Source organism: Rhinoderma darwinii, chromosome 12, assembly GCF_050947455.1.
Source record: "Rhinoderma darwinii isolate aRhiDar2 chromosome 12, aRhiDar2.hap1, whole genome shotgun sequence".
In the NCBI taxonomy this organism is placed as follows: domain Eukaryota; kingdom Metazoa; phylum Chordata; class Amphibia; order Anura; family Rhinodermatidae; genus Rhinoderma; species Rhinoderma darwinii.
Window position 1 is genome coordinate 40415743 of NC_134698.1, and position 25754 is coordinate 40441496.

Sequence of the window (25754 nt, forward strand, 5' to 3'; positions counted from 1 at the left end):
TCTTTTGTGGATAAAATGTTTGAAGCTTTTCAAAGGGATGCTATCCAAGAGTATCTTAGGGTCTGTTAACATCACCATTGCCCTTCCGTTGAGGTGTTCCGTCAACGGAAAGGCAAACAGAAGCCTAAGCTAACGTTTCCCTTCTTGGCGAAACCAATAGCGCAGTCGACTGCGCTATTGATTTAGTCAAAATGACGGAACCCTGTCACAACAGTGACAGACGGAAACCATTAGCTAGGTTTCCGCCACCATTGAGTTCAATGGTGAGGGAAACTGAAGCTGAGGTTTCCATTTGCCTTTCCACTGCTGGATTAACCCGACGGAACCCCTCAGCGGAGTACAGACTGGGATGTGAACACAGCCTTAATGGGAATAAAGGTGTAACTCCTTATCAGCATGGGTTTATGCCGGATTGGTCCAGTTAAACTAATCTGATTAACTTCTATGACGGGGTAAGAACTAGTCTGGACTGGGATGAGTCATTGGATGTCATTTATCTTGACTTTTCCAAAGCATTTGACACTGCGCCACGTAAAAGATTGCTACGTAAAATGGGAGTACTGGGACAGGGAAAATGTGTGTAAGTAGGTAAGCAACTAGCTCAGTGTTGGATAAGAGGGTGGTTATTAAAGGTACATACTCAGATTGGGTCACTGTTTCTATTGGGGTACCACAGTGGTCAGTATTGGGCCCTATGCTGTTTAACCCCTTCCCGCTCTTGGATGTACTATTAGGTCATGGTAACCATAGCGTTCGTTCTCCATGACCTAATAGTACGTCTCGGGAGTAATGGGCATTTCGGCCGTCCTCCCGACACATACAGGAGCTGTGACAGCTGCTGTCTTGTACAGCAGCTGCCGCAGCTCCTACGGCGGGGACCGATCGCGGTGTCCCCGCTGGTTAACCCCTTAAAAGCCGCGTTCAATAGAGATCGCAGCTTTTTAGGGGTTAAGCTACCATCGCCAGCCTGCTACACGATAGTGGCCGGCAATGGGGACTATGGCAACCGGACACCTAACAATGGCGTCCGGCTATGCCATCGACGGAAGCCTAGTGGGTCCTAACAAAGCTTGCTGTCAGTGAGTAGCTGATAGCTCTAATACACTGCACTACGCATGTAGTGGCAGTGTATTAGAATAGCGATCAGGGCCTCCTGCCCTCAAGTCCCCTAGTGGGACAAAGTAATAAAGTAAAATAAAAAGATGTGTAAAAATAAGAAAATAAAAGTTTTAAAAGTAATAAAAGTAAAAATCCCCCTTTTTCCCTTATCAGTCCTTTATTATTAATAAAAATAGATAAACTATACATAATTGGTATCGCCGCGTCCGTAACGGCCTGAACTACAAAATTATTTCGTTATTTATCCCGCACGGTGAACGCCGTAAAAGAACATAATAATAAACTTTACCAGAATCACAATTGTTTGGTCACTTCACCTCCCAAAAAATGGAATAAAAAGAGATCAAAAAGTCGCATGTACCTAAAAATGGTAATGATTCGTTACGCAAAAAATAAGTCCTCGCACGGCTTTATTGATGGAAAAATAAAAAATCTGGCTCTTAGAATAAGGTAACACACAAAGTGAATGATTTTTTCCAAAACTTATTTTATTCTGCAAACGCAAGACATAAAAAAAACTATAAACATACGGTATCGCCGTAATCATATCGCCCCGCAGAATAAAGTGAATATGTCATTTATAGCGCACGGTGAACGCTGTAAAAAATACAATAGTAGAATTGCTGTTTTTTAGTCACCGCGCCACCTAAGAATAGAATAAAAACTGATCAAAAAGCCGCATGCACCCCAAGAAAACTACAATGAATTCCTCAAGGGGTCTAGTTTCCAAAATGGGGTCATTTTTGGGGGGTTTTCCACTGTTTTGGCACCACAAGACCTCTTCAAACCGGACATGGTGCCTAATAAAAAAGAGGCCTCATAATTCACTAGGTGCTCCTTTGCTTCGGAGGCCGTTGTTTCAGTCCGTTACCGCACTAGGGTCACGTGGGATATTTCTCAAAACTGCAGAATCTGGGAAAGAAGTATTGAGTTGCGTTTCTCTGGTAAAACCTTTTGTGTTATAGAAAAAAATTGTATAAAAAGGATTTTCTGACAAATGTCTAAATTTCACCTCTACTTTGCTCTAAATTCCTGTGAAACACCTAAAGTGTTCATAAATTCTAAATGCTGTTGTGAATACTTTGAGAGGTCTAGTTTCTAAAATGGGGTGTTTGATGGGGGTGTCTAATATATAGGCCCCTCAAAGCAACTTCAGAACTGAACTCGAACCTATAAAAAAATAAAAATGAAGCAATACTTCGCTTCTCCTAATGAGCATTGCCTACTCCAAGACGACCCCGTTTTGACCGTTTGTATAAACGGAGACCCCTATTAATATTAATAATAATAATAATAATAATCTTTATTTATATAGCGCCAACATATTACGCAGCACTTTACAATTTAGAGGGAACATGAAACAAACAATATCAGACATTACATAGTGACAAAGTTCATTTACAATTCAAACCTGGGGAGTGAGGACCCTGCTCGCAAGAGCTTACAATCTATGAGGACATAAGGGAGACACAAAGTGTAACAGTGTTTGTTCTGCACAATAGTCCGGCCATTTTTATACACATGCGGTGGTAACATAAAGCTGCATGAGCCGGTCACCAGCCACTATCCGTGTATGACGGACATGAAGAGAAGGAGTGTGAGGGAATCTTATTCTGATGACTAATCTAAATGGAGGGCCATGGAAAGGAGTCAGATTAGGGAATGTTATAGGCCTGTCTAAATAGATGTGTTTTCAGGGCACGTTTAAAACTGTGGATATTGGGAATTAATCTGATTGTCTGGGGTAGCACATTCCAGAGGACGGGTGCAGCACGAGAGAAATCCTGGAGACGGTAGTGGGAGGTTCGGATTATGGAGGATTTTAATCTAAGGTCGTTGGCAGAACGTAGAGCCCGAGTAGGGTGGTAGACAGAGATGAGGGAGGAGATGTAAGGAGGTGCAGCACTGTGGAGAGCTTTGTGGGTGAGAGTAATAAGTTTGAATTTTATTCGGAAGGGGATGGGCAACCAGTGCAGTGACTGGCACAGATTAGAGGCGTTGGTGTAGCGGTTGGTCATAAAGATGAGCCTGGCTGCTGCATTGAGGATAGATTGGAGAGGGGAGAGTTTAGTGAGGGGAAGACCGACTAGTAATGAGTTACAGTAGTCAAGACGAGAGTGAATCAGAGCAACAATGAGAGTTTTGGCAGTTTCCTCCGTAAGAAAAGAGCGGATTCTGGAGATGTTTTTGAGGTGAAAATGACAGGAGCGTGAAAGTGATTGTATGTGAGGAGTAAAGGAAAGATCTGAGTCAAAAATAACCCCGAGACAGCGGGCGTGCTGCTTAGAAGTTATGATAGTGCCACACACAGAGATGGAGACATCAGGTTTAGGGAGGTTAGTAGATGGTGGGAACACAAGGAGCTCAGTTTTAGAAAGATTCAGTTTCAGATAGAGAGAGGACATGATGTTAGAGACAGCGGACAGACAATCACTGGTGTTCTGTATTAGAGCAGGGGTGATGTCACGGGAAGAGGTATATAATTGGGTGTCATCAGCGTAGAGATGGTACTGGAAGCCAAATCTGCTGATGGTTTGTCCAATAGGAGCTGTGTAGAGAGAAAAGAGGAGCGGACCTAGGACTGATCCCTGAGGAACCCCGATATCAAGGGGAAGAGGAGAAGAGGTGGAACCAGCTATTAGTCCGTTTCAGTGCCAGGTTTTCCCAAGCATACACCCCCGAGAATTGTATTTCAATTGATGAGTCCTTGGTACATTTTAAAGAGAGTGCATCAGGGTATACCTGCAAATTTAGGATATATGAAGGGAAGGACACCAGTATTCGGCCCCCAGATTGTCCCCCCCTTACTGGGAGTTAATGCAAAAATTGTGTGGGATTTGGTGCACCCACTGCTGGACCAGGGTTACCAACTCTACCTGGATAATTTTTATACCAGCGTCCCACTCTTCAACTGACTCGCTTCCAGAAGTTCTGCGGCATGCGGCACTGCTAGAAGAAATCTGAGAGACCTCCCTAAGACTCTGCAGGGCAAGCACTCCTAAGGGGTGAGAGCAGGGCACAATCTAGCAGCAACATATTGTGTGTCACGTACAAGGACAAGAGAGATGTCACACCAGTACCCATGTACCTGTATGAGGTACCAGTACAGAGACCCCCCAAACCAGACTGCATCCTTGACTACAATAGGGGTGGACTTGTCAGATCAAGTCCTGAAGCCCTACAGCGCCATGCGGTGTGGTATAAGAAGCTGGCCGTGCACATCATACAGATGGCATTGTACAATGTGTACGTGCTACGTCGATGTGCAGGCCAGACGGGAACTTTCCTGGAATTTCAAGAGGTGGTTATCAAGAAACTAATTTTTAGGGACCAAGAAGGGGGGGCACCCAGTACTTCTGGAAGCGAGGCCACACGCATCGTACCAGGGCAACACTTTCCAGGAAAAGTTCCCCAAACTGGCAAGAAGGGAAAAAGTCAAAAGAGGTACAAAGTCTGCTATAAGAGGGGGATAAGGGAGGACACAATATATGAATGTGACACGTGTCCCGAAAAACTAAGACTCCGTATGAAAGAGTGCTTCAAAATGTATCATACATCCCTTGATTTTTAATCTACCCCAGTTTTACTAACCCTGATGCACTCCGCACATCTTATCCCCCTCATCTTTCCCTTCTGAGCCCTGCCGTGTGCCCAGGCAGCTGATAACAGCCACATTGAGGGTATTGCCATACCCGTGAGAACTCACGTTACAGTTTATGGGGTGTATGTCCCGGTAAAAATACTCACTACACCTCTAGATGAATGCCTTAAGGGGTGTCGTTTTTAAAACGGGGTCACTTCTCAGAGGTTTCAACTGTACTGGTACCTCAGGGGCTTCTGCATACATGACTTCGCACCAGAAAATCCCCAGTAGGCCAAATGGTGGTCCTTTCCTTCTGAGCCCTCCCATGGGCCCAAACGTCCGTTTATCACCACAAATTGGGCATTGCCGCACTCAGGACAAATAGGGAAACAAAATGGGGTATTTTATTTCTTGTGAAAATAAGATATTTTGAGCTAAAACTACATATTGGAAAAAATTATATTTTTTTAAATTCCCAGAGCAATTCAAATAAGTTCTGTGAAGAAACTATCGGGTCTAAGTGGTCACATTACCCATAAATTAATTCCTTGAGGGGTATAGTTTCCCAAACGGCAGTTTATCGCCGCAAATGGGGTATTGCTGCACTCAGGAGAAATTGGGCAACAAAATGGGGTATTTTTATCAAAAATTGACGACTTATTGGAAAAAATGTCATTTTTTTTTTAATTTCACAGCCCAATTCAAATACGTGCTGTGTAAAAACTATGGGGTCAAAATGGTAACAACAACCATGATTTAATTCCTTGAGGGGTGTAGTTTCCGGAATGGGGTCACTTTTGTGGGATTCCTACTGTTTTGGCACCTCAACACCTCTTCAAACCTGGCATGCTGCCTAAAATATATTCTAATAAAAAAGAGGCTTCAAAATGTACTAGGTCCTTCTTTGCTTCTGTGGCTTGTGTTTTAGTCCACGAGCACACTAGTGCCACAAGTGGGACATTTCTAAAAACTGCAGAATCTGTGCAATACATATTTAGTAGTGTTTCTCTGGTAAAACCTTCTGTGTTACAGAAAAAAATGTAATACAATTGAAATTCAGCAAGAACAATTTTATTTGCAAATTTCATTTCTACTTTGCTTTAATTTCTGTGAAATGCCTGAAGGGTTAAATAAACTATCTAAATGTGGTTTTGAATACTTTGAGGGGTCTAGTTTTCAAAATGGGGTGTTTTATGGGGGTTTCTAATACATAGGCCCCTCAAAGCCACTTCGGAACTGAACAGGTACCTTAAAAAAAAGGCTTTTGAAATTTTCTTAATATGAGAAATTGCTGTTTATGTTCTAAGCCTTGTAACGTCCAAGAAAAATAAAAGAATGTTCAAAAAATGAAGCCAATCTAAAGTAGACATATGGCAAATGTGAACTAGTAACTATTTTGGGTGGTATAACCGTCTGTTTTACAAGCAGATGCATTTAAATTCTGAAAAATTCAATTTTTTATACATTTTCTCTAAATGTTGCAATTTTTCACCAATAAACATTGAATATATCGTCCAAATTTTACCACGAACATAAAGCCCAATGTGTCACGAGAAAACAATCTCAGAATCGCTTGGATAGGTTTAAGCATTCCGACGTTATTACCACATAAAGTGAAATAGCGCAGATTTGAAAAATGGGCTCTGAGCCTTAAAGGGAATGGGTCGCTAGAAATTTTATTTTATTTTTTAAGTTAAACAGTTAGTGTATACATGATTAGACATTGTTATAATTTTTTTTTAATTTTTTCACAAGTCAGAAAATATTATAAATTAGATTCTAATTTATAACATTTCCCTGTGCTGGTCACTAGAGGGTGCAATTCCCAAAATTGCAGCATTGGCATGTGGTAAAGTAACCACATTGCTTTATGCTGCAAATTTGGTGTAAACACACATGCTCTAGTGAGCTCACAGAATCCTAGTGCCAGGAGAAAGGAGGGGATTGAATGTTCAAGCCTCCTACACTGTGTGCCGCCATTTTTTGAGCGAATACACAGTGTAGTAGGCTTACATACAGTGGCTATAACACAAAACATACATAAAGGTGACTTACCTGCTCCTGCCGCCGCCTCTCCCTCCGGTCCATCTGCTACCTCCGCTTGCTTCTGAACACATGCCCGGAAGCCGCAACCGGAAGTAGTCATCTTACTGTCCGGCCGCGGCTTCCGGTCCACAAGAAAATGGCGCCGGATGTCTCTCGGCCAAAGACCTTCCATTTGCGCCGTTCCCACACAGATGGCGTACAGCATAGTGAATGGAACGGCTCCCGTTCGCATTCTCTATGGGGCTGTATGTGCTGTATTACATGTCTGTATTTGTTGTTAATCGACACATACAGAGATGAAAAAAAAAATGGAATAAAACACTAAAAGCAAATTTATCTAAAAAAAAATCTTTTCGTGACTCCCTTCCTTTAAAGAGGCTCTGTCACCAGATTTTGCAACCCCTATCTGCTATTGCAGCAGATAGGCGCTGCAATGTAGATTACAGTAACGTTTTTATTTTTTGCAGGTAAGTAGCTACATCGACTTACCTGCTAACGTCGATGCTGCTGCAGAATCAACTGAAGCCTCTGGTGCCGGTGTCCTCGCTCGTCTGACACGATGCAGGACCTGTGAGTGACGTCACAGCGTGATCTCTCGAGAACACGCTGTGTCTGCACTGCCAGAAGCTGGGTGTTCTGAAGAGAAGTGGATGATACTTCTCATCAGAGCGCCCAGCTAGTAAAAGTATTAAAAACGCCCCGATGTACGCACCTAATACACGCCCACTTGGACTTTTAATTTTTGAACACACCCACTTGGACTTTTGCAAGCCTCATTTGCATAACTACAAAAATAGTCATAACTTGGCCAAAAATGCGCCTATCTGCTGCAATAGCAGATAGGGGTTGCAAAATCTGGTGACAGAGCCTCTTTAAGGCCAAAACAAGGGTCCTCAATGCCTCAATGACCAGCCCCATTTTTTTTCAAATCTGACGTGTCATTTTATGTGGTAATAACTCTGGAATGCTTTTGCCTATCCAAGCGATTCAGAGATTGTTTTCTCGTAACATATTGTACTTTATGTTAGTGGAAAAATTTGGTCAATAAATTCATAGCTTATCTGTGAAAAACACCAATTTAAAGAAAATTTGCAAAAATTATAATTTTTCTAATTTTAAATGTAATCTACATTGTAAAACAGCTAGTAATACCACACAAAATTGTTGCTTATTAACATCCTCCATATGTCTACTTAATATTTGCATTGTTTTTTGAACATTATTTTCTTTTTCTAGGATGTTACAAGGCTTAGAACTTTAGCAGCAATGTCTTACATCTTCAAGAAAATTTCAAAAGTTTATTTTGTCAAGGACCAGTTCAGTTCTGAAGTGGCTTTGAGGGCCTTATGCACTAGATATACCCCATAAATCACCCAATTTTAAAAACTGCACCCCTCAAAGTATTCAAAACAGCATTCAGAAAGTTTATTAACCCTTTAGGCGTTTCACAGGAATTAAAGCAAAGTAGAGGTGAAATTTACAAATTTCATTTTTTTTGGGCGAAATTCATTTGTAATACATTTTTTTCTGTAACACAGAAGGTTTTACCAGAGACATGCAACTCAATATTTATTGCCCAGATTCTTTCGTTTTTAGAAATATCCCACATGTGGCACTAGTATGATAATGGACTGAAGCACCAGCCTCAGAAGCAAAGGAGCACCCAGTGGATTTTGGGGCCTCTTTTTTTAGAATATATTTTAGGCACCATGTCAGGTTTGAAGAGGTCTTGTGGTGCCAAAACAGTGGAAATCCCCAAAAGTGACACGGTTTTGGAAACTACACACCTCAAGGAATTTATCTAGGGGTACAGTTAGCATCTTGACCCCACAGGTCTTTTTCTATATTTATTGGAGTTTGTCTGTGAAAGTGAAAATCTACTTTTTTCTGAAAACATATAAAAATAAATATTTGCAAGGAATAAAGAATAAAAAACACCCCAAAACTTGTAAAGCTAATTCTCCCGATTACGGCAATATCCCATATAAGGTAATACACTGCTATTTGGACCCACGGCAGAGCTCAGAAGGGAAGGAGCGCCATTTGGCTTTTGGAGCACAGATCTTGCTTGGTAATAGTTCTGTTTGGGGTTTTGCTAGTATTTCCGTTTATAATGTGGGGGTCTATGTAAGCTGGGCAGGGTACATCAGGGCATAATAAGGGGGTAAATAAATAATTCATAGATTTGTGGCCGGTGTCGCACTGATAAATGGTGTCCAATCTTATCCGCTTTTGGACACACTGCACAATTTCTATAATTCTATATTCTGAGCGCCAGAACTTTTTTATATTTTTTCTCCACCGGAGCCATGCGAGGGCTTATTTGTTACGTTACAATCTGTAGTTTTCATTGGTACCATTTTAGGGTACATGTGATTTTTTTGATCACTTTTTATTCGATTTTTTTTGGCAAGCAAAGTGACAAAAAATACATACATTTTGACAATGTTTTTGTCTTTTTTTTTTACAGTAATCCCTGTGTGCTATAAATGACATTTTACTTTATTCTGCAGGTCGGTACGATAACGGCGATACCATATGTATATAGTCTTTTTATGTTTTGTGTTGTTTGCGCAATAAAATCACTTTTCTATAAAATTATTTATTTTTTGTGTCACCATATTCTGAGAGCCGTAATTTTTTTTATTTTTCAGTCAAAAACTGTGTAAGGGCTTGTTTTTTGCGGGACAGGTTGTAGTTTTTATTGGTATTATTTTGGGGTACATGCGAATTTTTGATCACATTTTTATTCTATATTTTGGGAGGGGTGATTGACAAAAAAAAAGTGATGCTAGTATGGTTTTTTTAATTAGTTTTTTTGCGGTGTTCACCATGCGGAAAAAATAATATTATAGTTTTATAGTTGGGGGCGTTACGAACGCGGTGATACCAAATATGTGTACTTTTTTAACGGTTTATTTTTTTCCCTATAATAAGAGACTTATTATAGGAAAAAAAGCATTTTTTGTTTTTTTAGCTTATAACTTGTTTTTACACTTGTATAAAACATTTTTTTTACTTGAAGACCTGCAGCACTGATAGCTGCGATAATACATTACACTACCTAGGTAGTGTAACGTATTATAAACTGTCAGTGTGACGCTGACAGTCACACTGACAGGAAGCCTATGAGGATCAGCTGGTCGTCATAGGTTTCCGTGAATGGCAGACCAATTGGTCCTCGGCAAAGTTTGTTGTAACAACAAACTTTCCAGTTTGTTGCTACAACAAACTTTCCCTACGATCACATGATTGGGACCTGAACCAATCAGGTACCGGTCATGTCTCCGGGACTAGAGGCAGGGGATAACAGCGCGATCCGGGTGTCAGCTCAGCACTACTCTGAGACACCCGGATCGTGCTTTTAACACCCACTGTGAATTCATGACGGTTCTGCACAGAGCCCAGCAAGCGCCGACGTGAATTTACAGTGGGCGGTCAGGAAGCGGTTAATACCGGTGATCATATTCTCTGCAGCCGAACCAATCGGTTCGGCTGTCCGAGAACAGGTTGGTGGGGAGCCACTGACACAGCCGGCGTCCGAGCGCTTTTCACAACGCTATGCCAGCTGGAACAGTGATCTGTATATTCACGCCCTGGCTGCACGGGGTATGTGCGAAAAGGACGTGAATATACAGATTGTCTGCATGAAAGGGTTAATGGATTTATTAATGACCTTGTAGAGGGATAACCTAGTAACATTTTAATATTTGCGGATACTAAATTGTGTAAAGTAATTAACACAGAGGAGAGACAGTATTATGGAAAAAGGGGCAATGCTAGTGTGGGCGGGGGGGAAAGAGGGATAATGCTGTTGCAGTTGGGGGAAGTGTGGAAAAGGAGACTATGCTGCTGCCAGTGGTACTGCACTGTGGTATTTGTTTGGCGCTTTATGGGAGGTATTTTGTTCTGCACTGTGGTATTTGTTGCTGCTAGGTGGGGTATTGTGTGCTCCATGGTGGTATTTTGTTGGCTCTGCTGGGGGTAATATGAGCACTCCACAGTAGTATTTGTTCCCTTGTGAAGCTCCGGCATTACCATGTATTGGCTATTGAGGCCTGAGCAGAACAAGTTTGAGAAACCCTGATCTAGAGGAAAGAACACTTCTCCGACATAAAAGGGGATTCTTTACTGTAAGAGCAGTAAGACTATGTAACTCTCTGCCAGAAGATGTTATGGTGAATTCACTGAAACCGTTCAATAGCGGCCTGAATGCCGTTTGAGCATATTAATATCACATGTTCTGTTTACTAGATTACTGTAGATGGGTTGTTGATCCAGGGATTTGTTCTGATTTGCTATATAGGAGTTGGGAAGAAATTAATCCCGTGCTTTGGATCACCATTCTAGAATAATAGGCTGAACTGGATGGACATAAATCCATTTTCGGCCTTTCAATCTATACTATGATTGGACGTTGTTAGTCTGTATTAACACGTCCCCAATTCGTAACTTCCAGTTGTCAATTAATTCATAAATTTCGAGAAGGAATAACAGAGTAAACAGCACAAAATAGAGTTCTAAGAGGATTGTTCAGAATACAATTATTTACTAAAAACAGACGTCCGGAGAGATGACTGGTCCTCTAAGGAAAATATATGGGTTTAGTTGGTGAAATTTTATTTGTTTGCAATTGTGTATTTGATATTACAGTAACTAGTATTCTGCTAATTTATGAACACTGATCAATATACATATAAAATAACAATGTTGTATATTGTTTTACAGGTATCCCATTTAGTGGCCACATAAACAAGGTTGTGAGTCACCCTACTCTTCCTGTTACCATTGCTGCCTATGAGGATAGGCACATTAAGTTTTTTGATAACAAGTCTGGTGAGCTAGTCTTATATTTTGTTTTTAATGGGTATTGTAAATGAAGGCTAATATAACATGGGGTGTTTGCAATACATATGATGTTTCAATTAATTTGCAGTAGAAAAAAATTGCGGTTTTCAAGATCCATACTGCCAAATATTTAGTTACTGTGGTGCAATTGAATATGACACCATTATCACCCCCATAAAAATTTAGCTTAAAAAAACGCAGTGCACTCACTCACATTGAACATCTGTGCTCTAGTATAGGTGGGAATCAAGTATTTATTGAACCGCAAATTATTGGCATCTATTTCCGTTAAAATCTGACTGTAGCTTAAATTTATGCGCCAGCAGAAATGACTGAAATCTGCGAGATCCTAATTTATATATTAAACTTTCTTGTTCATTACATTGAGGGACACAGATCGGGGGTATATGCTGTTGCCACTAGGAGGCAAGACACCATGTCATAAAAAAGTGACTCCTCCTACAGGTTGTTCCCTGCCCACAAACACTGAGCTATTCAGTCTTCGCTTAGTGTCTGTAGGAGATAGACACTTCTGCTAATATCAGCAGAATCTCTACCAAGAATTTTCCTTTGTATCATGAAGAACTAGGGTCACCGGGTTTTCCTGTGTTCCCATTCGGCGGGCGCACAGTGTCATATGCTAATGCACTGGTGTCCAACCTGCCTATGAAGACAAGTGGGACAAGAGCGTGAGCTCCTCTTGTCACCCACCATCCTGACATTTGGACGACCGCGCTAATTTTTGCTGTATTGCCGAAGCCATTTTGCTTTTCACTGCACACGCGGGGGAAATCTGCTCTATAGTATGCACCAATAGCGTTTTAGTGCACTTCTTTCCCTATCTCCTCATGGGGAATCATGTGTCTATCCTGATTGGCTGGCCTCCTCACATGACCTCCAGTGACAAAATCACGGCACTCCATTGGCGGGGCTTCCACATTCCCCTCTGCTCTCCTCCTTTTGAACGAATGCTGCTGGGGACAAAGGAGTTCCTGGATGGAGCTGCTGCTTCTTGCCTCAAAACGACTTCTGACATCTTTGAAGCGGGTAGGATCAGCCTTCGCTTATTCTATTCCCCCTACAGTCAGTACCCTAAGGGAACATACTCTTTATTTTTATTTTTCTATCCCCCTACAGTCAGTACCCTAAGGGAACATACTCCTTTTTTTTTTTTTTTTTTTCTTACAGTGCTAGTTTTTAGTTAGTACACTTCTCTAGCAGCCGTTACTCTCTGATTGCTACGCAGTTGAAGTGATTTTTTTCTGTTTTTCTTCTCACTGCTTCAGTGTGAAGTTAAGTAACCATCTCTTCTGCCATGATCATAAAGGGGAAACCTCACACCAGACAACCTTTGCCATTTATTATGCCTGCTTTAAGTTCGATACTAAATTTCCGTGTGGTTAGTCTACATCCTTATGTCATGCAAGCCAGCAAAGGTTTTCCTTCCTCCTGAGTGTCTCTTCATTCTTCAAGAAGGGATTCGTTTCTTACAGACTGCTGTGCCAACCTCACTCTGCCTCTACATGCGCGTTCTCGGGACCATGATGGCCTCAATCGAGACAAATCTATTTGCGCTTTTTCACATGCACCCTCTGCAGCGGGCGATTATCTCCCGGAGGGATTTTTCCTTGCAATCGCTGGTTTTGTGAGTCATCCTTTCCCCCTCGGTCCGTCGCTCACTTCGGTGGTGGATCACTGCTCTGACTTTTCCCCACGGGTGCTATTCCTCCTGCTGACCTGGCTGATCCTCTCCATGAATGCCAGCCTCAAGGGCAACCTCACGGCTCAGAGGCAAACTTCTGGAATTGAGAGGCATTTTTCATTGTTTTCTGCACTGGCCTCAGTCTCTGTCCGGCCACCTGGTGAGAGTTTAGAAGGACAATGTCACTGCCGTGGCTTACCTAAATCACCAGGACGGCGCTCGCAGTGATGGCCGAAGCGTCCAGGATCCTGGTCTGGGTGGAAGCTCATGTTTCGTCTCTCACAACGGTTTACATTCCCGGGGTCAACAATTGGGTCGCAGACTTTCTTATTTGCGAAATGGTGGATCCCAGGAAGTGGTCTCTTCATAAAGATGTCTTCGACCAAATTTGTCTCGTGGGGTTGTCCGGACGTGAACTTCATGGCGTCCAGGTTCAATCAACAGGTCCCCTGCTCGGGATCCAGAGGCCTGCGCCTTGGACACACTCGTGGCTTCATGGTCGTACTTCGGTTTCTTGTATGTCTTCCCTCTCCTACCGAGGCTCTAAATGCTCAAGGCGGAAGGGATTCCTGCCATTCTGGTAGCCCCGGATTGGCCACGCCGATGTTGGTACGCAGACCTTGTATCCCTGTTGACAGACGTCCTGTGGCCCTTACCTTTCCATCCCGACCTTCTCCCTCATTGACCTATTCCACCAGAATCTAAGGTCGCTGCATTTAACGTCACAGCTGTTAAAGCTGCCGTTCCGAGGACTCGTGGTTTTTCGGAGAGTGTTATCCTCACAATGCTTAAAGGGAAGGTATCATGAAATTATTATTTTTTTTATCATATTGCTTTTAGTATGATAAAAAAATAAAATTTATTTATTTGTGTTCGTGTGTTATACTTTTTACTTATTTTTACTTCTTTATGGGGGCTGCCATTTTTTTTCATCTCTGTATGTGTCGATTAACGACACATACAGAGATGGAATATGGCACATACATCCCCATAGAGAATGCGAACGGGAGCCGTTCCATTCACTGCAGCGTACGCCGTCTGTGTGGGAACGGCGCATGCGCCGCTCCCAAACAGACCTCAATGAAGCTAGTTAACAGAACGGAATCCGTCGCCATTTTCATGTGGACCGGTACCCGCGGCCGGACAGTTAGATGACGACTTCCGGCCGCGGCTACCGCCATATGTTCAAGGAAGCGAAGGCGCAAGGCATAGGAGCGGAGGTTGCAGCGGCGGCAGGAAAGTTATGTTTGTGTGTGGGATGTGTGTATTATGTTCGTGTATGTTATACTGTCTGCTTAGCACTGTATCTAATCCTCCTACACTGTGCATTCGATCAGAAAATGGCGGCACACAGTGTAGGAGGTTTGAAGATTCAACCTCCTCCTGGCACTAGCCAGAATAAGTGAGGGGGGATTGTGTGAGGACACTAGAGCGAGTGTGTCTACCCCAAATTTGCAGCATAAAGCAATGAGGTTGCTTTACCACATTGACCATGCTGCAATTTTGGGAACTGCTCCCTCTACTGACCAGCACATGGAAATGTTATAAATGATCTAATTTATAATATTTCCTGACTTGTGAAAAAATGAAAAAAAATAAAACAATGTGTAAGCACTTAAATAATAATTGTTTAACTAAAAAAAATTAAAAAAAAATTCTAGCGACACATTCCCTTTAAGGCCAAAAAGTCCTCTTCAGCCCGCATTTAAGCTGACATCAATGATTTTTTTTGCTGGGGGTCGCTCAACGGGTCTTTCCTCATCATCCTCTGATTCCCTCGGATTTGGTCTTGGATGTCTTACAGTCGACTCCATTTGACCCCTTGAGTCTCTCTTTGTCTTCTGCCTTGGAAGGTGTTTTTTCTGGTTGCGGTGACCTCCATCCAGAGGGTCTTGGAGTCGGCGGCTCTCGTCATTCTCTGTTTCCAAGGCGGTGCTCTGCACGATGCCCTCTTTTTTGCCTAAAGTGGTTTTGGCCTTCCGCATGAATGAGGATATTGTCTTGCCATCTCTTTGTCCTTCTCCCAGTCATCCAAGGGAGTATTCCCTCCACAACCTTGATGTCGTCCGTGCTCTGCGGATTTACCTTTTTTCACTACTTCCTTCTGGTGGTCGGATTCCCTCTTCATCCTTCCAGAGGATCCCAGGGAGGCCATTATTGGTGGGGACTGCTCTAGGACGTCCCAGGGTCTGTGTACCCTAATTTAACGAACAAGAAAACAGGAATTTTTTTGAGTAGTCACCGTATAATCCTTTTCTGGTCCAGTTGATTGGAGGCCACAGCTCCCATCCAATTATTTTTTTAGTTTTTTTTATCATTTACGGTTGTCAGTTTGAGGTATTCCCCTCTCGTGTTTGACATGCATATCTTACCTTGTATCTGGTCTCCTACTGCTTGAGGACATGCTGAATAGCTCCGTGTCTGCGGGCAGGGTATATCCTGTAGGTGTCCCTTCTTTATTTCAAAGTGTCAAAGCTCCTAGTGGCAACAGCATATACCCACAGTCTATGTCCCCCAATGAACTGGACAAGAAATTGGATTTTACGGTGAGCACTCAAAAAAATCCTGTTTTCTAAAGTGCCTACTTTACTAAATGTATGTAAACAATCCAAGTTACATGTACAATGTATATTGCATTAGGAAAAACAGGATGTTTTTTAAATCATGAACTGTCCATTTCACTAGTCACTCCCTCTTGAGCAAGGCCCCATTGACATCACCTATTTTGCATATGTTTAATTTATAAGCTGGGGAAAGCTCCCCAAAAAATATACATTAAGCAGACTGTTGCAGATACCTGTCCGTTTAACAGACATATCATGAACAGCTCATGACTTATACATTAAAACGGATGCCGTAAGTTTACATTTGTCACCGATATGCTCCCATGTTGAAAAAAACCTTTACGTGTTTGTTTTTTTATGGGATTCCGGTTTATGGTATACCCAAGTCTACTACGCTATTCCATACTTGGTCTTTTTTTGCATTTTACTAATGTATATCGGCCCAACAGAGGATCTATTCACCTCTGTTGGGCTAATGTAGGCCCCCCAGGTCTGCCATCTTTGTACTCATTTGAAGCACTGCCTCTAGCTGCTGCACAGACCCTGGGGCACTTTGAATTAGCTGTGTAGCCTCTGTCGTTCTGGAGACATCCGTTCCGTTAGTATTGGCGCCCGATATGTAGGTGAGCCCCTGTACGGTCAGTGGGGCTTTCCTGGACTTGGAAAGGGCAGGGAGGGCGTGATGGTCAGCGTTCTGACACTGTCCAATCAGCTTCGGACAGTGTTAGAGTGGCTACTGCTGTAGCCGCTATAAGATGGTGCACTCAGCTGAACATGTCTGGAGTAGTGAAAGGTTCTCTTTAAAACCACTACAAAATCTTCTTGTTTTAATAGCCTTCTTCCCGTTTTTGTTCTTTTAGGGAAGACCATTCATTCAATGGTTGCACACCTGGATGCTGTTACTAGCCTTGCAGTGGATCCTAATGGAATTTACCTAATGTCTGGAAGTAAGTGCATTTTAGAAGGCAAATATGTACAGACAATTTGTATATCTTAAGAGTAATGTTAGAGTACCTCCAGTTATAAATAATTACAGTATGGCAAGTTAATCATCTTTAGCTATTTTATTTACCTTAAATGTGTCCTTTGAAAGCTATACTGCCAAAACTGCTGTATCATCCACAGTATTGTGTTAATAGTTAGAATTGGTCTGTGAGCCAGTAGTTCTGTGGAGTCTGTATACTGTGCACGGAGATGCTGGAGATGGATTCCAGGTAGTTAACAATGATGAGGGAGGAGCTCTCCACTTAAGCGTGCTCCCGCTATCCCTTTCCTAGTGCAAAGAGTGTACTACATGCAGGTCAGACATTGCTCTCCTATGTGCATTGTCGCATGGCTGCCTCACAAATCTAGCCAACACTGCTATATCAAGTCAAGAGTCAACGCAGCTGTCTACTAGGAAATTTCATGCTTCCCCCTGCTGACAAGCTTTATGGAGATGCTGATTTCATTTTCCAGCAGGACTTGGCACTTGCCCACACTGCCAAAAGTATCAATACCTGGTTTAATAACCACATTATCACTACCTGGTTTAATAACCACAGTATCACTGCGCTTAATTGGCCCGCAAGCTTGCCTGACCTAAACCCCATAGAGAATCTAGGGGTATTGTCAAGAGGAAGATGAGACACCAGACCCAACAATTCAGACGAGCTGAAGGCCACTATCAAAGCAACCTGGGCTTGCATAACACCTCAGCAGTGCCACAGGCTGATCGCCTCCATGCCATGCCGCATTGATAACACCTCAGCAGTGCCACAGGCTGATCGCCTCCATGCCACATCACATTGATGCAGTAATTCATGCAGAGTCAGAGCCCCGACCAAGTATTGACTGTATATACTGTACATACTTTTTAGTAGGCCTGCATTTCGGTATTAAAAATCATTTTTGAAATTGGTCTTAGAAAATGTGATCATTATATGAGACAAACTTTTGGGTTTTCATTAACTGTTCGCCATAATCCTCAACATTAAAAGAAAAAAAATGCTGGAAATAGATCGGATCACTCTGTGTAATGAATCTATATAATATGAGTTCCACTTTTTGAATTGAATTACTGAAATTAACTTTTTGATGATATTCTAATTCATTGAGCGTGTGTGTGTGTACTCTCTGCACCTTATCTTTTAAGGGTATGTTCACACGCACTAATTACGGACGTAATTCGGGCGTTTTGCCCCGAATTACGTCCGAAAATAGCGACTCAATAGCGTTGACAAACATCTGCCCATTGAAAGCAATGGGCAGACGTTTGTCTGTTTACACGAGGCGTATATTTACGCGCCGCTGTCAAATGACGGCGCGTAAATAGACGCCCGCGTCAAAGAAGTGACCTGTCACTTCTTTGGCCGTAATTGGAGCCGTTATTCATTGACTCCAATGAATAGCAGCGCCAATTACGTCCGTAATGGACGCGGCATTCAAGCGCCTGCACATGCCATTACGGCTGATATTACGGGGATGTTTTCAGGCGGAAACATCCCCGTAATTTCAGCCGTTACGGACGCTGTCGTGTGAACATACCCTAATGCTAACAGCTGTCTGCAGAGCATCGCTGAGTTAAAAGCAGAGGACGGAGTTTCTGTTCCCTGATTAGTTGTGCTGCCAAATGCATCCATATAAAGACATGCTCGGAATGACATAAATTAAGGGTATAGCACAATGCACAGTTCCCTTAGAAGATGTCACAAGCAGGAAGTGACTGCCCATATGAAGAGAGAGAAAGGGATTTCAGATCCACCTTTCCAGCAGCATCAGAGGTTAGAACTCAGGGGAAAAAAAAGGTCATAGGGTGATAACTAAGGTATCCTTTTTTTTTTTTTTTTAGTTTTACATTGTAATTCTATGGCTAGTAATATTTTTGTTGTAGTCATAATTAGAGGTACACTTTAAAGAGGCTCTGTCACTTGTTTAATAATGCCCGATCTCCTAGCTAATCTAGTCGGCTGAAAATGCCAGTGAAAATTGTGTCCCAAAACATTTATTATTTTAAAAGTTAACGTTTTTTGTTCAATATGTGAATGAGCGATTATTAGACAAGTGAGATGTAACAGCAGCGATTCTCCTGAGGTGGAGCCTCCTCATAGGCTCTGACCTGTCCTATCAGCATGAAGTTGCCTCACACACTGTGATACTAAAGCTGGAGGGAAGGGGGATCACTTCAAACAGCCATATCTCGGGCTGTGGACCACCTAGAACAGCTCTGGTGGCATATGAAAGCGGAGTCTAATCTTTCATATGACACCGGGATCGCAGTTCTAGCTGTGACAGAATCGGAGATATCGCCAGTTGAATACACAGTCGGGAATGGAAGCTGTATACTATATGATCACACTGTATTGCTGGGCAGGGAAGGGGATAAGCTGTATGCTGATTGGACAGCGTCATACAGAAAACATTACACTGAAAAGAAAGTCACCTCCTATTTGGCTATTAGAGCAAAATTATTATATTTAGAGAATTATCATAACTCCTAAATAAACGTTTTTTAAAACAAATCACGCTAGTTATCAGCAGCAAAGCGCCTATTCGATTAATTAGGAAATGGGGAATTAATAAACCAGACTTCAGCCTCATGTACTTGGCATAGCCGTGTACGGCGGACCCTGTAGGTCTGTACTGCAGCACTGTTGGCACTTAGTTTGTTGTTGTATGGTGTCTTTGTGCAGTGCTGCATTATAGATTTTCTTCCCCATAAGCAATGTTTATAGGCAAGAATATCTCCCAAATATGGCATCTAATTCATAAGGAATCCGGTGGATAAAACTTTTGTGTGCCTCTAAAGGCCCATAGACTTCTGTGAGTGCTGTATTTAGTCTCCCTATAAACTCTGTGGTTGTGCGGAGCTGTACTACGGTGTGCGCATGAATCTTTATTATACTTGTGCTTGAAAGGTTGTGAATATTCTATATTTCTGCATAAATTTTAACCTAAATCTACATTAAATTTTCACACGGGTCCTAAAAGTAGATAAGGAGAACCAAATCAAACAAATGTGTCAAAAGCATTAGACTTGGTCATTTATTTATTGAGGAAAATTATCCATTATCACATATCTGTGAGTGTCAAAAGTATGTCACCCTTTAGGATTAGCAGATAATTTAAAGGTGAAATTAGAGTCGGGTGTTTTCAATCTATGGGATGATAATCGGGTGTGAGTGGGCGACAAGATCTATTCAAAGAGCAGGGATCTATCAAAGTCTGAACTTCACAACAAATATTTGTAGAAGTGTATCATTGCACGAAATTAGCAGATCTCTGAGGACTTCCTTCAGAAGAAGAGTTGTTGATGCTCATCAGGCTGGAAAAGGTTACAAAACCATCTCTAAAGTATTTGGACTCAACCATTCCACAGTCAGATTGTGTACAAATGGAGGAATTTCAAGACCATTATTACCCTCCCCAGGAGTGGTCGACCAACAAAAAAGATCACGCCAAGAGCAATGCGTATACTATTCCGAGGGGTCACAAAGGAACCCAAGGTAACCGCTAAGCAACTATAGCCACTTCTCACATTAGCTAATTTCAAGAGTCCACCATCAGGAGGACACTGAACAACAATGGTGTGCATGGCAGGATTGCAAGGAGATAGCCGCTGCTCTCCAAAAAGGACATTGCTTTTTGTCTGAAGCTTGCTACAGATCACCTGGACAAGCCAGGAGGCCATTGAAACAATTTTTTTTAGTGGACAGATGAGACTAAAATCGAGCTTTTTGGCTTAAATGAGAAGCGTTATGGTTGGAGAAAGGAAAACATTGAATTCCAGCGTAAAAATGAAACACTGTGGTGGGAGTATCATGGTTTGGGCCTGTTTTGCTGCATCTGGGCCAGGACAGCTTGCCATCATTGATGGAACAATGAATTCTGAATAATACCAGCAAATTCTAAAGGGAAATGTCAGGACATCTGTCCATGAGCTGAATATCAAGAGAACGTGGGTCATGCAGCAAGACAACGAACCTAAGCACACAAGTCGTTCTACCAAAGAATGTCTAAAGAAGAATAAAGTTTTGGAATGGCCAAGTCAAAGTCCTGACCTTAATCCAATAGAAATGTTGTGGAAGGACCTAAAGCGAGAAGTTCATGGGAGGAAAACCGCCAACATAACATAGTTGAAGCTGTTTTGTATGGTGGAATGGGCTAAAATTCCTCCAAGCCGATGTGCAATGACTGGAAACGTTTAGATGCAGTTATTGCTACACAAGGGGGGTCACACCAGATACTGGAACAAAGGTTCACATACTTTTGCCACTCCCGTATTTGATATTGGATCATTTCCCTCAATAAATAAATGACCAAGTCTAATTTTGACTCATTTGTTTGATTTGGCTCTCTGTACCTACTTTTAGGACTTGTGTGAAAATCTGATGTAGTTTTAGGTTAAATTTTATGCAGAAATATAGAAAATTCGGAAGGATTCACAAACTTTCAATCACAACTGTATAAGAAATAAGCTGCCACTCTGCATTCATAAAATATCAGCGTTCGTAACAGAGAAGTTCATGTTTTGAAGCTTGTGTGTGAATAATCAAAGAATAAATTACTCCGTTACGAACATTGATCAAGACATCCTCTTCCACAGCATCTTAATTGGTAGCTTTTAACCCAGTTTCTAATGTTCCTTTGTCTTGCAGGCCATGATAGCTCTATTCGCTTGTGGAATCTAGACAGCAAGACTTGTGTACAGGAGATTACTGCCCACCGCAAGAAGTTGGACGAGTCCATTTACGATGTTGCCTTTCACCCATCCAAAGCATTCATCGCCAGTGCTGGAGCAGATGCACTGGCTAAGGTCTTCGTGTGACCCATACCCCTCCCCCTGTGATTACGCAGTGCCACAAGTGCATTTTGGACCTAAATTTAAGGTCACTTGCGGTATTTAAACAATTTGTTACAAAATCACTGCCAAGAGGAATTTGCTCCAGTGCTGACACTACGAGATGGCTCCTTCTGCAGGATAGGGAGGAGGTACTGGTTATCGCACATCCGGCGCTACTCTTCATCTTCTCCTTTATCAGGATGGCTCTATCCAGGGCTTTAATTACTGTAATCTTATTCCTCTTTTTTTCACAGTAACCAGTATTCACAGCCCCTGCAGAATGGTGTCTGTCCTATATTATATATACTATACATATGGTCTTCTACAATCCATATGGAGAAAAAGAAAAACATTTTAATTTTATTTTTTGCTGTTTTTGCGCCTTGTACTTTCATTTCAGGTCCTGGGTGCACTAGTATTGTGAATCAAGAGCTCAAGTAACGCGAGGTTATGGAGCTGCTTATCAACTTTTGAATATACTGTAGTATATTCCGTTTTTTGTTCATGTCATACACGGTAACAATGCAATAGTGGAGTCAATAACACCTTAAATCACAATTTCCCTGGAACTTCAAAGGACTTAGAGGAACAAGGATAGTCTGCGCTGCATTATTGTACCCAGTTCAGATTGCAATATCTTGATAAAATGGTTCTCATACACATGTAGCTAATTGTTTTAATAGCTGGCATTGTGGAATTCAGTGTCTGGCTGCCAATGAAGGGATTTTTTTTTTTTTATTTTTTTTTTAACGTAGTATCTTTTCTTGGACAATGCTAGTGTGTTACTATATATTTTTAACATTAGTCCTGCATTTATACAGGCTTGACCTAACTCATTTTTATGCTTTTTATTTTTAAGTCACTGAGTTGCAGTGTTTTTATCAGGGTAGTACAAACCTGAGAAAGAAATTGTTTTTTTTTACATATTATTCTTTTTATTTCCATAAAATCACATTTGTGTATATATATATATATATATATATATGTGTGTGTGTGTGTATGTGTGTATATATATATATATATATATATATATATATACATATATATACATTTATTTTATTTTTTTTGTTCTATCATGGTTTTTTTTCTTATCGTACCATGAGTCCCTTTTTAAAGTCAGAAGTCAGTGACGCTGCCAGAAAGTCTGGCGTTAGAGAAGTTAAACACGTCTGGATGGCTACACACTAACAAATCCTTTTTTGTTTTTTGTTCTCTTAGCCGGCAAGAGGGGTTCCATATGCTTTTATCATTGCACCTCCACCCCTTTTTAACAATTTCAGCATTCTATCACTGTGTGATATTTTGTATGTTTACTTTATTTACGAGTTAATTTATCCAGAAGTTTCCCCGCTAAGTTACAACAGCTTAATGTTATTTATTTCAGCTTTATATTTGTTTATTTGACACAGGACTTGCATTATTTGTGGGACACAGACAGAACTTTTTTTTGTAAAATGACTGAAGGTTATTTACTTTGTTCTACAATAGGATATTTAAAATCAGGATTTTTTTCAATTTCAGACATATGGAGTACTGAGCAAGGCAAAATTGCCATTGAAAATGGAGCTGATGATACCCGAAAAATTTGCAGCTCGACAAAGTTGCTCCATGGCAATTTTTGCACTTTAAATATATTTTTGACCTTGTAGGCAACCAGAAAGTAACCTCGCTGCATTTATCTTTTGATTCTTTTTTGTAATTGAGTTTTTGCATTCTCATCTGTTATATCTCATGTTTGTCATCTTTTTCATAATTTTTCTTCAAGCATTATTCAGTTTCTGGTATTGACAAGAGATTTTGATTTGTGTTATGCATGACTAAAACAATTTCACATATTTTTTTTCTAGTCTTCCACAAAAGGAAAAAAAAAATTTGAGTGCGCGTTTTGTAAGGTTTTTGTTTTACAGACTTCAAATCGACAAATTTTTAAGATTGTACCACAAAAAAAGCAGTGCAGTTGTTGAAAAATAATGTATATAAAATGCATATAATAAATATTAAATGGTGTACCTGTATACATTTGCATTGATTGACACATCCTAGTGACGTCATAACAGGTAATAAGATATTTTTGTACATTTCTATATTTGTTTATATGAAACTTCTCTTCAGGAGAGCGTATTAAAATTGTGTATTTATGTTAACTCACCATTATCTAGCATAGTGTAGTTTTGTTTTATATAGATGAAATTATGCAGAAAAGTCTATATTTTTATTTTATTCTTGAAATAAACGCCTGCATGTTATGATGAAACCCTTTTGATCCTTAAGAGGCACTAACCACAAGGAGAAAGTATTTTTCCTTCCCATTTTGAGAAACCAAAAAATAAAAATTTCTAACATTATTAGTAGCCATCTTCTAATTTTCTGATTTAACTATGGGGTTTTAAGGATCACCAGCTGTACAGTTCACGTCTTACTAAGGCTTAAAGTTAATTTAGAAGCTTAATGCCACAATTTATGCTGCTTTACAGAAGATCAGTTAATGTGATTATTAAGGATGGATTCTAAATGTTCTGCTTTTGGTTTGAGAACATCTTCAGACCTTTTGGAATACTGTAGACAGTAACAGACTAAGGCCCCATGCACACGAACGTAAACACGCCCGTTATTACGGGCCGTAATTACGGCATGTTTTTACAGGCCCATGGACTTCTATTGGCCACGGGTACCTCCCCGTATGCTTACGTGAATGTGCCCGTACCGTTAAAAAAGATAGAACATGTCCTATTTCAGGCCGTAATTACGGCACGGGCAGGCCCATAGAAGTCTATGGGGCTCCCGTAATTACGGGTGACTACGTGTGTGCACCCGTAACTACGGGAGCGTTGCTAGGCGACGTCAGGGGATAGTCACTGTCCAGGGTGCTGAAAGAGTTAAACGATTGGCAGTAACTCTTTCAGCACCCACAGAAACTACCGATCACAATATAGATCAACGTGTAAAAAAAAAAAAAATATGTTCATACTTACCCAGAACTCCCTGCTTCTTCCTCCAGTCCAGCCTCCTGGGATGACGTTTCAGCCCAGTTGACCGCTGCAGCGGTCTCATGGACTGCCGCGTCATCCAGGGAGGTTGGGCTGGATGTCGAAAGAGGGACGCGTCACCAAGACAACGGCCGGGTAAGTATGAATTACTTTTACTGCGGAAAGGGCTGTCCCTTCTCTCTATCCTGCACTGATAGAGAGAAGGGCTGCCGATTAGTGCAGTGCAATTTGCAGCGAAAACGTGCCCGTAAATACGGGTGGAATACTGGTGACCCTGGACCCGTATTTACGGACACGGGTCCGTAAATACTGGTGCAATACGGGTCGAATATGTGTGACCAAGGACCCGTATTTACGCCAGTATTTACGGGAGGAAAAAAATACGTTCGTGTGCATGAGGCCTTAATGTACTGATCTTGTGCTTGCAGGGAGGATTGTATAAATAAGTTACATAAAGTATTGTTGGAACTATTCCCTCCCCAATAGGCTTGGGCTACACACAGACATTATGTAGCATAAAATCTCCAATTTCAAATCTTGTGTGACAGCTGCAGGGAATTGCATATGTATGCGAAAAACAATAGGACGTGCCAAGTGTCGTTCTATAAAAAGTCTGTATGTAGCCCTCGAGTTAGTCGGAAGTGATTTGTTAGAATCTGTGCTACCCCATTACTGCTTTTGTTTTTTCTCACCAAGCTCAGTTTGCTCTTTAGTCTTGTTCCCGAGAAGATCGACCTCATCCTGTGCAAGGCGTGTTTTTCTTTTTTCCCAATATTTATTTTGATGCTTAGTATCCCTTTTAAAGGTGTATTCCCATCTTGCAATGTTATAGCATATCGCGAAGATATTCCATATCTATCTCGAAAACAAAGGCAACCGTTTTCGCTCCTTCAAGCTGCCGCTCCTGGCCACCTGATGCTCTTCTTAAATCTGTAATGGAGCTGCAGCAATTATAAAACTATACGACTTTGTGACAATGGAAGGAAGGACATGTCTCTCTTATCCCTTGGCGTCACGCACCTTACATTTACAACAATATTGGTAGAGAAAACCCACGTCACTCACCATTCAGTCGAATTATTCA

General features: G+C 41.4%; 1 protein-coding gene across 4 annotated transcripts in view; it reads left to right on the forward strand.

Annotated features, from left to right (window-relative positions):
• Positions 1–23999, forward strand: part of STRN3 (striatin 3) — a 200768-nt gene extending 176769 nt beyond the window's left edge. For all 4 annotated transcript variants that reach the window (XM_075844282.1, XM_075844283.1, XM_075844284.1 and 1 more), the window contains 3 exons: positions 11477–11584; positions 16723–16809; positions 21499–23999. In XM_075844282.1, the coding sequence (XP_075700397.1) occupies positions 11477–11584; positions 16723–16809; positions 21499–21668 (365 nt within the window). In that variant the 3' untranslated portion in view covers positions 21669–23999. The remainder of the gene's footprint in view (positions 1–11476; positions 11585–16722; positions 16810–21498) is intronic.
• The last annotated feature ends 1755 nt before the right edge of the window (positions 24000–25754 follow it).